This window comes from Silene latifolia, chromosome 3 (genome assembly GCF_048544455.1).
Source record: "Silene latifolia isolate original U9 population chromosome 3, ASM4854445v1, whole genome shotgun sequence".
In the NCBI taxonomy this organism is placed as follows: Eukaryota; Viridiplantae; Streptophyta; class Magnoliopsida; order Caryophyllales; family Caryophyllaceae; genus Silene; species Silene latifolia.
In genome coordinates, this window is record NC_133528.1 from 16788586 (window position 1) to 16803760 (window position 15175).

Sequence of the window (15175 nt, forward strand, 5' to 3'; positions counted from 1 at the left end):
GGTCAGGAAAAGACAAAAAAGCCACAACTACAAAACCTAGAGAGAGAAACTTGAGAGAGAATGCTTTTTTCAGCCGCTAATTCAAATTGACTTTTTCTGATTTCTGATTATGACTAAGAAATCATCATCAAGTGCTTTACATAATGCTAGTAGTAATAAGAACAAGAGAATTACAAATCAAATAGTTACAGAGAAGGTTAAATTGTTGAAAGGGCCGGATGTGGATGATACACATAAGGAGAGGAGCATTCAGGAGATCAATGGACTTCCTCCTCTAATTATTGAGGATGGATTTGTGGAATATGTAGAGGACAGTGCAAGTGAAAAGAGGAGGAAGTGTGGTATCAGCGACATGGCAGGAAGGTGATGGAGATAGTTGAGGATGATGATCTGTTGCAAATCACTAAGGAAGATGTCCAAGATGAAGTAGCCTATTGGCAGCAGGCTGTCTATGGCTTTGTTGTTGGGGCAAATCCGCCATGGCAGGTACTTGAAGCTTCCTGAAAAGAATATGGAGTAAGTTTTCAATTGATAAAAACAAGCCACTAATAATTAGAGAATGGAAGCAAGATATTGAATTAACCAAAGAGGATGTTAAATGTGTACTTGCCTGGATCAGACTTCAAAAGCTGCCTTTGAAATTCTGGGGCAAAAGCCTCACAAAGATTGCAAACCTGGTGGGACCTTATATCAAAAGTGATTTAACCACTGAACAGAAAACAAGACTAGGGTTTGCACGAGTTATGGTTGAGCTTAAATTAGGGCAGCAGTTTCCAAACTCAATTAAATTTCTGGATGAAAAGAAGGAATTAGTTGAAATATCAGTGGACTATGAATGGAAACCTAGTGTCTGTTTAAAATGTAAGCAGGTTGGACATGAGACTCAGACTTGCAGGGCAAATAAATCAATACAACAAAAGGGTCCTACTAAGAAAATATGGCGTCTAGTGCAAAAGAAGGTCTCACAAGTAAGGCAAGCTTCTCAACCTGCAGTGCAAAAATCTGTGATACAGCCTGTAATACCTGAAGATCAGACAGAGCAACAAACTGTGATACAGCAGATTCCAATTATTAGTGAAATCACTCCAGAGATCAGACCTATAATGAGAAACAGGGAATCCATTTCCCCTGTAAGACAACTCAGTTTTACAAGTCCTAGATCAGGTTCTGGTCAGGTGGTCCCATCTTACAAAGAGGTTTTGATGCCCCATGACTCTGATAGTGCTCTAAATGGTATTGACCCCTTATATATGAACCTATGATTAAATTTGGTTTCTGGAATGTAAAGGGAATGAATAGAGAGAGAACCTGGAATGTAAAGGGAATGAATAGGGAGGGGAAGCAGAGGGAGATAAATAATTTATTGCATAATAATAACATTAATTGTTTTGGTTTATTGGAAACAAAAATAAAGTCTGTCAGTATTGGTAAAGTAGTGAATAATGTCTTTAAGGATTGGTGTGTGTCTACTAATAATGCCTATCATTCTGGAGGTAGAGTATGATTTTTATGGAAACCTAACCTGGTTGATATCCATTTCATTGAATATGATCCTCAGTATATACACCTGTATATTAGTGACAAAAATTCTCAAATGGAATTTTTATATACAGTCATATATGCATTTAATGGGGTAGGAGACAGAGAGGCCCTTTGGACTAATCTCAAAAGATTAGCAAAGAATGTTCATGGTCCGTGGGTACTAGGAGGTGATTTCAATTGTGTTATTAAGGGGGAAGAAAGACTTGGTGGTAATGTCACTCAAGCTGAATCCGAACCTTTTCAGGATTGCTTAAAAGAGTGTAATATGGTTGACATTCAAGCTGAGGGTGCTTTTTACACTTGGAATAATAAACAACCTCCAGATACAAGAGTCTATAGCAGGTTAGACAGGTTATTTGTTAATCATGAATGGTTAGTGCAGTATCCTTCCTATTTTGCAAATTTTCTCCCAGAGGGATTGCTAGATCATAATCCATGCTTGGTAAGTATGAATTATCCACAAAGCAACAGGAAAAAATCTTTTAAATACTTTAATATGTGGAGTTTATCCCCTAGTTTTTTGGATTGTGTGGCTGCTACTTGGGACCAAATAATTATAGGCACTAAAATGTTTAAGGTGGTCAGGAAGCTGAAGGCTCTGAAATATGATCTCAGGCAAATTAACAGGCATCATTTTGCTGACATAGAAAAATCTATTGACTTGGCAGAAAGTGTAACACCCCCTCATACCAAGGTACCTTACGAAGGACTGCCCTAGCATGAAAGGCTGTTACCATCTCGGTTGGCCGAGGTAAGTATATATCAAAAACAACAATCCAAAAACACATTTATTAAAGTATAAAGAGTTAGCGATTACATTATCTCAGACCAACTCAAAATAAAAGTATATGGTCTCAATATAAATGAAATCAAAGATAGCTAAACTCATAACAACGGAAGCTAGACTCGAAGTGATGACTCCCCATGATTGTCCCATAGCTAAACATCTACATTAATTATCACAATCTGCTCACCATCTCCGAATGGATCACCGCAGGTTTTACAAAACAACAACGGAGTCAGTTACTGAATTATTAAATAAGACAAGTGCATAAAGCAACCAACTGATCATCCTCCATCCCCGGTCTCCCGATCTCACATAGTTGTTGGGAAATGTGTCCTAAACAATAGTGCGATCACATGATTTAAATATCATTATTAAATCTCATTACAAGAATACGCTTGGGATGATTCTATTATATATAGTCAACTGACCAACATTTATCGGTAATGATTGGCTGACTAGAGTTTGACATTACTGTCGTTTGACGGTGGTGGTCAGTTGATCCCTTGAGGTCACACCTAAAGGACGATTCCCATAATAGAAAAGATTAATTAATTGTATGACAATACGAGTTAATTAATTCCTTAAAATTGACTAAAAGGTAGTCGAACAAATTATTTAGAGAGAGTTCGAGTTTTGAACTCAAGGCACGGAAATTATTATTTTTATTATGCGATAATTGAATAATGAATTATTTGAGACATGAATTAATAATTAAGCGGTTAATTATTAAATTGTACTAATCGATTAATGTGATTAATATTGGTACGTAAAATATATGTGCAGTTGTACACGTATATTTGCGGAGTGATGTTAGACGAAATTAATTGGGAATTATTTAAAACATGAGACGATGTTTAAAATAAAATTACACGTATTTGTGCGACAAATATAAGAACCAAAATGGACCCGTAAATGGGTCATTTTGGACCGTGTAAAATGTGCCTTGAATTGTGTGCACTAGACACAATTAGACACACATGAGACAAGCCATTGTTTTTGATTGGCTTTTGTCTTTTCCATAATTTTTCTCTAATCCATGCCAAAAAGCTATTGGGCATAAATAACATCAAAATTGCACTCCCCATGCTCCTCTCTTTGAACCGTCCCTCCCTCATCATTTAGGAGTGTGGTGTTTTTCTTTTTTATATGTTTTAAAAAGGAAATACTCTAACTTCTCTCTAAATACATAAAATTGCTTTTATGGAAATTTGTTCTTAATTTCTAATATATTCTCAAGATTACAAATGTAGTAATCATAAAATATTAGAATAATTTTAAGGTTACTTATATTATTATCTAGTTAATAATAGTGTAAGGATTATGGGATTAGTCTTGGGTGCAACTAATTGGAGGCATTCTACTTTGAGTGCTTGGAGGATCATCCTAAAATATGGAAAGCTCAAGATCAAGTGGAGGAAGGTGTTCTCCACTTGTGCCCTTTATGATCCGATTTTTATGGTGAGAAAATTATTTTTCTTCCTTAAATTGTTTATAAGTTTGCATGCATAAGATCACTTTTAATTTTATGACAAATTAAAATAAAACATATATGAATATGTTAAGTATATAGATCTACTTTTCCATCAATCGGTATCAAGAGCCATGGTTGTTTGCATGCAAATCGGTTAAAAGTTTTTCCGAGTTATAAAGATTAACATATAAAACTTGTAAAATTTGTGTTATTATGATATATCACGAAATTAATTCATGCATGTTAAAATTTCTGGTCCTAAAATGTTTTAGGATATTTTGGTTAAATTTACGGATTTTTATTGTTCATTTTATACAATAATGACATTTAAATATGATTTTATGAGTAAAAATGTCATTTTCGGTCTAAAATTATCTATTCTTCGAATTTTCCAGTGATTTTTGGATATGTTGTCACATATATTATTTTAAGATAACCTGTAAATTTTCATAATTTTTGGACTTGTTATGCTCGAAAAATGGATTTTTCATTATTAAATTCGGATTTAGGTGAAAAATAGGTTAATATGAGATAAATTTCGAATCTAGTCATAGAAATTTAGTATGTTGTCACATGAAATTTTACAAGATGTGTGTAAAATAATGGGCTATAGTGAAGTCTTTTTGCATGATTTATGGTTTTTTGAAGAAAAATAGCATAAATAGTGACATTATTAGTGAAAAATTAATAAAACATAATCTATGACTAAAGAAAAACGTCCAATGTTGTATTTTATTATCTTTTTCATATCTAAAATTGAAAAGTTAATGAATATAATTTTTCCCATGTTTTTATGATTATTTTAGTTAAAATCGATAAACCGCAACATTGTTTTTCCGGAAAATTTCGAAATTTTTAACCTAAGTTTTTGAACATTATGAGTGTCATGGTATTTTTCCAGAATGTTCATGAGTTTAAATTTCAAATTTTGAATTTATTTGAAATTTTGTGATTTATTTGAAGTTTATAGCTTATTTTTGTAATTTTTAGTCCATTAATGAACAATTTTATAAATATGAGTTAATTATGGTCAAATTATTAGTGAAGACTAAATTTTGAGTCCTAAGAGGTTAGGGTAATTAACTTATGCATAAATATGAATTTATGTAATTTTTGTGATTATAAAATGTTGAAATCACGCAAATCCGTAAAAACCGAGTAATATACGATATTGGCTAATTAAAGGCGATTTAGCATAAATTTGGGCATGTTCATACATATTATAATGCTGAATTTTCTTTATGATTGTCATAATTTTAATTTATGTAATTTTTGAATTATGTAATTTTACTTAGTATGGCCTTAGATTTTAATTGGTATTTCCCGAAATGTATGGGAATATCGATTCGGTTGTAATTTTATTGTGATCTCGTATCACCGTTTTATAATTTAATAGATTTATTTTATTTTAGTTACAAATGTATAATAGGAAATTATGTAATTTATTATGTAATTTTATTCATTCCGGAGTTCCCAAAGACGGATTTCTTCAAGAATGGCGATACATAAAGACGGTGTTACCTCGAGATGCGTGTCACAACCGAAATTCAAGGGACCAATGGAGTTGGTTTCCGAATATGTAATAGTTAAATAGTTTTTCTATTTTAGGAAAGGCCATACTAGGATTTTTTATGCTTGCATTTTATTTTATGTCGCATGCATCGCTAAATCGCCATAACTAAAACATGCATCCTTCTTTTATCGAGTTTATCGACCGTGTCAATTAAGATTATCGTAGTTAACCGCTTTAGTTCACTTAAAACGTGATAGATAATAAATTGACATGACCTCTCGCTAAAACAATTAATTGAGACATAGCCTTACCAAATAGTAGAAACCATGAAAACCTATTTTGCGAGGGAGTGCGCTCGGCCCCACCGGGGTACAAACCTTGTTACGTAGGGGAAGTGGGTGATAAATGTCTATCCACCGAATTCATGTTGATAAGGGATGTATCGGCCACACCGTGCCCAAGTTAATGTGGGTTTGGATCATGGACACATTTATTCGAAATTTGGATTGAACTCAACAAAAGTTTTTGATAAGGGATGTATCGGCCCCACCGTGCCCTTGTCGGATGTGTTTTGGGCTAAAGATAAATGTTAATGTAATATTATCGACCAAGAGTTCTAAAAGTAGAATCGATTAAACGTTAATCCACCGAGTTATATTGATAAAGGATGTATCGGCCCCACCGTGCCTAAGTCAATATGAATTTGGGTCTTGGAATCATTTATCATAGTTGGGTAGAGGTCACTATGTAAATGCTATACTTGTTTTTCAAGTATTAATAAAACGATAAATGTTAAGTTTTCCACTATTCCGTTTTTTATACTGTTCTATTTCTTTACCACAATTCATATACGATATCATTTCGATTTTGATACAAATCTCCATTAAAACATCGTAACTAAAGACAAAATTTGAATTTGCTTCTAAAACCTCAAACGAACCATTGCTAAGGATCTCTTGTAAAGAGTATAGATTAAAGTTATTCATTATCAAACAGGTTTTTGATTCTAGACTAACACATCTACTTACAATGGATTGTTTTTCATGTACTTAAACGAATTAAGTACCTTGAAGCGATAAATTGTTTTGGTAATTAGTTTTGTCAAGAACTCGTAATTGACCAAAATAACGCAACCACTTCAATGAAAGTTTTAAGACTAAAACGAACAAATGAAGAGTAATCTTCATGAATTCAATTTTGCTTCTCAAAGCAAAGACTCATTGAAATGAGTGGGAGCATTCTCTTAAACCGTTAAGATGAGGACGAGGTTCAAGAAGTAAAGATAATAATGGAATTGATACAAGGTAATGTTAAAAGTAAAGTTGTTGAGAATAGCGATACTAAACCTATCAATTCCGACCGATAAAGTTTCCACTGTCTTAAATGTTGGACACTAGAAAGGAAACTACCCCAAATTATTGAAGAATCAACAAGTTAGTTGTGGGACATCTAATGAGACCTTTTTCGTTAAATGTTTATTTGATTAAACATAAATTTTGCTAGTACTACTTCGTCAATATTAGAAACCGGTGGTGGTTTTCATCATTATGTTTGATACATAGGATGATTAGAATATGACGACTAGCAACAATGAAGTCAAGAGATAGAGTCATTGTGTACTAAATCTAGTTTTCGGGTTTGGAGTTGTACTTAATTGTGACTATTAAGTACATAAACTCTAAATAAGAATACAACTTGTTAAGATACAAAAGAGGTTTCACTTTTGTGACCCTATACACCACGATTTGATGTATGGCTAGCCCTTTATCAAGGTGATTATATTCTAAACCAAACTAGAATGATATATCATGAAGATGATGCAAGACTCAAATTGGTAACCCAAGATTAAACCTTAAAATTTTAGAATGATGAACGCAAAGAGTTAACGAGTACTCTTGAAACCATTAGATTGTTAATGGTATATGCGTATCTTGTATTCAAAGCAAGATATCTCGTGCCTTTTGGTTGAAAAGGAGATCGAGGTTATAAATCATTGATCCATAATAGGTTGATCATTCTCTTTTACCAACGATTTAAGTTGACCCTAATGTGAAACTTAATAAGGTAAATAAAAAAATCTTTAAAGAAGTTTAAAGAGTTAAAGAAATCAAGATTTAGTCGTGATGGAATTATCAAAGTGAAGACTTTGATATAAGCCAATGGAAATGTGATCTAATATCACAAGTTAATCTCTCTTAGCACGCATTATGAAATAATGTGTGATTGGATAAGAATTCAAACGCTATTCGATAAGGTTTGGACTTCGATCAAGTTACTTTGAGTTACTTGATCCTTTTGGGGATTTTATCATTTTGTCTAAATTATTTTTCCACTAAATCGAATCATATGAGATATGAAATGGTAAGGGTACCATGTTTGTAAGTTTTCACAAGAAACAAATGCTCATTTTTCCCTCTTCAATTATCACGAGTACGACGGGTTTGCGGCTCGTGAAGCTGTCTTTCTAAAATACAAGTTTATTTTTAGAAGACAGAGTGGGAGAAATTATTCAAGAGCCACAAAGAATGCCACAGAGAATGTTATGTCGCAAGAAACTGGACTTTCTTGGCTACATGAGACGTTTTGTGTAAGACATTATACATTGTTTCTTCAAAACCTAGGAGGTTAAATTCGTCACTTGTTAAAAATGATGAATTCATGCTACTTTTAAGAAAGTAAAGAGCTTATAACTTACAAAAGAAATTGTTTGATTCAAGTTGATTACTTCTAGAAAGTAATGAACATATGACTTACATAAGAGTATTTAAGTCACAACTCAATATAAGGCTTAGAGCCATGAGAATCCGAAATAAAAGGCTTGATTAGTGACAAAGGGTTTTGCACTAATAAAGAGATATTTCAAAGCAAGATTGGTTGCAAAGGGTTTTGCACTAATTGAAATGCTTAAGTCTATTTGGATCTTCTTAGGGATTGTGTTTCATTATGAGGTTAAAAAATACATAGCGAGTGAATCTAAAACCCACTTCTTCAATAGAAGGAATGTATTCAATACATATCATGAGTTTAGTAGATTCTTGCAATCCTAAGATAATGTGAAACTTAAGAGAGAATCTTAAGTAGGACATCAATGAGTTGGAATCAACATTTCTATCATGTGATAAAACATTTCTCGATAAGTCGAGAAGTTGAGTTTATACATGGAGTTTAGTGGGAGTTACGGATTTTTTAATTAGTCCGATATGTGGATGACATATTGATCATTGAGAATAATTTAATACTTTTGGAGTATTATAATACATCTTGAATATCCGGATTTATGAAGATAAATCCACATGATATTAGCGTCAATAAGAAGTCTTATGTTGATAAGATTCATGACTAGTTCAATTAAATTGAACATATTTGATTGATTTCATTTGCTTCCACTGCCGAATCAATTAAAAAGAAATGATGTATAACACTTCATATGCTTTGAGTATGATGAATTGGTTCAAATCGAAATTTAAGTAATCTTTACCAAGTAAGCCATAAAGATTACCCTTAAGTGCTTGCAGAAGCATTAAGGCTATGATGCAAAGTGTTTATGATGCAATATTGTGTAAGGGTGTTACACAAGTGACAATTGACAATTGAGATTGCGCATGGTTTCCGACAAAACCATAATCAAAACACATTAGGATGGTTAAGATACCATTGTGGCAATGTTAATTAAGAAGTAAATTTTCTAGAATCGTTCTAGGCAATAAAGAACAATGAGAGATATTTATAACGGAAATTGAGTACACTTGCGATCATGAGATGTGCAAGAAGGATGAGTCCCGCACACTGTGAAAACAGTGGGAGCTATTCTTAGGCTAGAGGGCCTAAGTCTTGATTGGATCTCGACACGTACTCAGAAAGTTTTGTAATGCAAATGTATACATTACAAAGGAAAACGAGTATGTAGTGAGGTTGAGTAAGGTACAAGAAATTGATAAAACCTACTAACCAAAGCCTTCTCAAAGGCTAAACATGATGAGTCATGTCATTTCAATTGAATTAAAATGAACAACTACGTACAAGATCAAATTAGATTATAGAACATGAAATAGTAATCAGGCATTGACTATTCATATGTGATTATCGCATTTGTCGTTCGAGTTTTACTTTAAAACTCTTTTATTATACTTTGTTACATCCAAACGGGTTGTAGAGACAATTGAACCCCGTTAAAGTGAACACGGATTAGCATTGTATTCGCCCATAGTCACTTATATGAGGTGACGTCTCGAAGTGACTAGAGTGTGATGCGATTGATGGCAAGTTCAAGTGCCATAGAGTCATGTGAGATGACTAGTCGATCACATAGGCAGACTGTTAGGAACACTTTGTCGGGCAGTGACCGGTTATAGAGTTCTGGCAAATTTATAAAGCCTGGTCGTGGCGAGAGCTACTATAGTATTCTAATGAGTCGATTCTTAGACTAAATATTGTTCACCTAAGATGGCACAGTTTCAGATTAACTTTGATTTGTGTTACTACGACCTTCGTAAATGGGGTCAAATGGGCATATTTTGGGTTATGATGGCTGTAGCTAGTTGAAGGGAATAAGTGCGATAGGAATTGTCCACCCCCTTGTCAGGGTTAAAACAATATCTCAGGGCCACTCGAGGAGTAATGAACTGGAAATGCGTGGCCACGCTCGGAAGGTATCTATGATAGATAAATCCGGTCAATCAGTTATTCTCCAGATCGAGGAAACCACTCTCGATATGATCACTTGCAAGTACGACCCGAAAGACACCTTGCATTGAGTGGGAGATAGTAATAGGACAAGAGAATTGGTGACGCACACTTGTCGAGGACAAGTGGGAGATTGTTGGGAAATGTGTCCTCAACAATAGTGCGATCACATGATTTAAATATCATTATTAAATCTCATTACAAGAATACGTTTGGGATGATTCTATTATATATAGTCAACTGACCAACATTTATCGGTAATGATTGGCTGACTAGAGTTTGACATTACTGTCGTTTGACGGTGGTGGTCAGTTGATCCCTTGAGGTCACACCTAAAGGATGATTCCCATAATAGAAAAGATTAATTAATTGTATGACAATACGAGTTAATTAATTCTTTAAAATTGACTAAAAGGTAGTCGAACAAATTATTTAGAGAGAGTTCCAGTTTTGAACTCAAGGCACGGAAATTATTATTTTTATTATGCGATAATTGAATAATGAATTATTTGAGACAGGAATTAATTATTAAGCGGTTAATTATTAAATTATACTAATCGATTAATGTGATTAATATTGGTACGTAAAATATATGTGCAGTTGTACACGTATATTTGCGGAGTGATGTTAGACGAAATTAATTGGGAATTATTTAAAACATGAGACGATGTTTAAAATAAAATTACACGTATTTGTGCGACAAATATAAGAACCAAAATGGACCAGTAAATGGGTCATTTTGGACCGTGTAAAATGTGCCTTGAATTGTGTGCACTAGACACAATTAGACACACATGAGACAAGCCATTGTTTTTGATTGGCTTTTGTCTTTTCCATAATTTTTCTCTAATCCATGCCAAAAAGCTATTGGGCATGAATAACATCAAAATTGCACTCCCCATGCTCCTCTCTTTGAACAGTCCCTCCCTCATCATTTAGGAGTGTGGTGCTTTTCTTTTTGATATGTTTTAAAAAGGAAATACTCTAACTTCTCTCTAAATACATAAAATTGCTTTTATGGAAATTTGTTCTTAATTTCTAATATATTCTCAAGATTACAAATGTAGTAATCATAAAATATTAGAATAATTTTAAGGTTACTTATATTATTATCTAGTTAATAATAGTGTAAGGATTATGGGATTAGTCTTGGGTGCAACTAATTGGAGGCATTCTACTTTGAGTGCTTGGAGGATCATCCTAAAATATGGAAAGCTCAAGATCAAGTGGAGGAAGGAGTTCTCCACTTGTGCCCTTTATGATCTGATTTTTATGGTGAGAAAATTATTTTTCTTCCTTAAATTGTTTATAAGTTTGCATGCATAAGATCACTTTTAATTTTATGACAAATTAAAATAAAACATATATGAATATGTTAAGTATATAGATATACTTTTCCATCAATAGTAACCGACTACACACCGAGGTGTGTAGCCCTGCCAGACTACCCATCGCAACAGGTAGCCCACGCCGCCAGTGGGGGACCGCAGCCAATCTCCACCAAAATCCCGCTCATCAACGAGCGATAACCCTGTCCCTTAATGTGCACATCCCCTCCAATGACGGGTTCCACGGAGGGCGAACTAGGGCGTGAAGCCACTCCTGCAAGTGACTCCACCACAACCATCACAACATCGTCACAACCACCACCACCACACCAACACTCCGATGATCAGCAGATAACAGTAAAACACAATACAATCACATCTTAAATCAATTAACAGTAACTGAGTAGGGAAACCCTACATTTTCGCAATCCAAGCACACTCAAGCAATCAATTATGATCCTTCACATATCCATCACCTACATAACATAATTATGTATTATTACCACCTACTAAATAAATTAATCATGAACATAACCTAGACTCATCATAACTTAATAGGAATATCAACTTAAGGAACAAACACGACTTTTCCTGATTTTCCAGCATATGACAGACTCGGAATAAAATACATAACTAATTCCAGAAAAATCGAATCAATGCAAGGTCAATTGGATTGGAACCCCATGAGTCTTAGCTACAAATTATATCAGCGAAGTTTTCTCAAATTCCAAACGTATCAAGGGTTTTCAGACTGATTTCCAAAAGCTGACAGAATCCGTCGCATAAAAAGTATTGATTCATAAAACGAGTTTAAAACATTATTTTTCAGAAATTCCAAATTCTATTGTCATTTAGAATCTACAAAGATGATGTATGAAAAAGCCCCAAAACTGAATCAACATATAAATTAGGGTTTCAAATCGTTTTCCACAACCAAATAAGATTCACGGACTTTTCAGCGACATGTTCATAAATAAATCACCTAGGACAAACATAAGGAATTTGATCATGAAATTTGATATGAATAAACTAGACTTCAAATAAACAGGACTCTATTTTCAAAATTTTTGAAGACGACGAATTTAAAATAGTGTAAACAATTGAATGAAATCGACTTACAAACAGGGAAATTGAATTAGGTTGAAAAAGATGAGAAATCTCCAATCAAATGAAAGGCTCGACACTCTTATTACTCTCCCTCTCTCTATGTTTAGAAAATGGTTTTTAGAGATGTTAAAATGAACTATAAATGATATAAGCATTATAACGATATCCTTGGTCAAAACATAAAAGAAACAGTCAACTTGCTGAACCGATTTACTCGGTCAAGTGCACTCGACCGAGTACCAACCAAGTACTCGACCGAGTACTCCAACTAAAATACGGAGTATTACAGAAAGCAAGTTGTATCATTTGCAGAAGAGATTAGTGGAGAATCCAGGGGATATGGATTTAATGAGACAGGAATATGAGGCCATTCAAGTCTATAAACAACTCCATGAGGCCAGAATGAATTTTTTAAGACAGAAGGCAAAGGTGCACTGGATTCAAGATGGGGATATAAATTCCTCCTATTTCCATGGAATTATCAAAACAAGGAGGAATAAAAATTTTATCTCTCAAATTAAAAGTCATAAAGATAATTTGTGTACTGATGCAGCAGGGATCCGACAAGCATTTTTGGATTATTATAAACTGCTGTTGGGTTCTAAAGAACAGACTATGAAGGTTAATTATATGATAGTTCATAAGGGGAAAGTCTGTACTGAGAGGCATGTTCAGCAACTTCTTGCTCCAGTATCCAAATCTGAGATTAAAGAGGTGATTTTTCACATCCCTAATGATAAAGCACGAGGGCCTAATGGATACTCTAGCAAGTTTTTCAAAGACTCATGGGAAGTTGTGGGATAAGAGATTTCTGATGCTATTCTGGATTTTTTTGAATCTGGTAAATTACTTAAGCAAATCAATGCAACTCTCATCCCTTTGATACCTAAAGTGGATAGACCCAAAACAGTTTTACAATACAAGCCCATTGCCTGTTGTAATATTATTTACAAATGCATATCAAAGCTGTTGTGCAATAAACTTGCTGGAATTTTACCTGAGATAATTTCTCCTAATCAAGGAGGATTAATACAAGGGAGGAGCATCATGGAAAATATTCTCATTTGTCAAGACTTAATCAAACTATACAGCAGAAAAGCTATTTCCCCCAGGTGTATGTTTAAAATGGATTTGCAAAAGGCATATGATACTATAGAGTGGGAGTTTCTGGAACATCTTATGAAGGCTATGAAATTTCCTAAGCAGTTTAGAGTTTGGGTAACACAATGTGTTACAACTGCTACCTACTCCCTAAATCTCAATGGGGATGTTTTTGGCTTCTTTAAAGGTCAGAGGGCCTTGAGGCAGGGAGACTCCCTATCTCCTCTTTTGTTCACTATTTGTATGGATTATCTCACCAGACTCTTGGCTTATACAACTGATGAACCTGATTTCCATTATCATCCCTTATGTAAGCCTCTCAACCTCACTCATCTGATGTTTGCAGACGATTTATTGCTATTCTGTAAAGGTGATGTAGTATCTATCATGATTATGCTCAGAACATTCTCTACTTTTTCCAAAACCTTATGACTCAAGATGAGTAAAGGTAAATCAAATGCTTACTTTAATGGGGTTAAAGAATCCATTAAAGCAGAAATCATTCAAGTTTCTGGTCTGGTTAAAGGCAAGCTCCCTTTTAGATACTTAGGGGTACCCATCAAGACTACAAAATTGAATAGTCAGGATTGTCGGCCTTTTATTGATAAAATCGTAGCCAAAATTAGTGGTCTTGGAGTTAGGAAGCTCTCCTATGCAGGTAGGCTTACCCTCATTAAGTCAGTTCTTAAATCTTTTCATATTTACTGGGGCTCAATGTTCATACTCCCTATTGGAGTAATTGCTAGAATTGAGAGCCTATGCAGGAACTTTTTATGGGGGGGGGGCTGAATATCAAAGAAGTCCTCTGATCTCCTGGGACAAGATTTGTAAGCCTACAAAGGAGGGAGGTTTGGGGCTAAAAAGTGACCTTATTTGGAATAAGGCGGCTGTTGGGAAGCTTGTATGGTGGATTACTGCTAAACCAGATCATCTCTGGATTAAATGGGTCAATAGTATATACATCAAAGCTACCCCCTGGCAAGAATACAAGCCTCCAGTAGACTCTTCATGGTACACTACAAGAAAACCTATTTCGGGCGGCTTAATATGGCGACTGAGTTAAATAGTCGCCAAATTGGCGACTGAAAAAAAATTCGGGAGACTACTAACTGTCGCCAATTTGGCGACTACCAATTTCCTCCCAATTATTAAAGCGGGCGACTGAATTTCAAAAATGGCGACTGAAATCAGTCGCCAATTTGGCGACTACCCTAAATCAGTCGCCAATTTTAGTCGCCATGCTCTTTATCAGATCAGACCACGAGTTCCTCTGGTCCCATTCTTCATTCCTCAACTTTACCAAAATTAAAAAAAAAAACCCTCCGGCGATCCCGTTACCACCACCACCTCATTCCACCTCAACAACCACCACCGTCACCGTCACCGGGGCAAGGAGCAACCGCACATACCTCCTCTCTTCTTCACTTTATACAAATTCAAGGTTTGTTTAATTTGTTTCTAATTTCAATTTTTAGTTTAATTTTTCTCTTATTTGTACATTTAGTTATTGTAATTAGATTATTATGATATTGTTAGAGTTATTGATGTTGTTATGCTTTTAATTGTTAATTAATCCGGGTTTGTATAAATTGGGGGTTAGGGTTGACATAAATTGGGGATTTTTGGTGAAATGTTAGTATTAT

At 34.5% G+C, this 15175-nt stretch overlaps 1 protein-coding gene across 1 annotated transcript; it reads left to right on the plus strand.

The window, feature by feature from the left end:
• The first annotated feature begins 366 nt into the window (after window positions 1-366).
• Window positions 367-13235, plus strand: LOC141648752 (uncharacterized). Its single transcript, XM_074457469.1, has 5 exons — window positions 367-486; window positions 543-1233; window positions 1614-1984; window positions 2120-2236; window positions 12744-13235. The coding sequence occupies exons 1-5, from the start codon at window positions 367-369 to the stop codon at window positions 13233-13235; spliced, it is 1791 nt and encodes a 596-aa protein (XP_074313570.1).
• Window positions 13236-15175: the final 1940 nt, after the last annotated feature.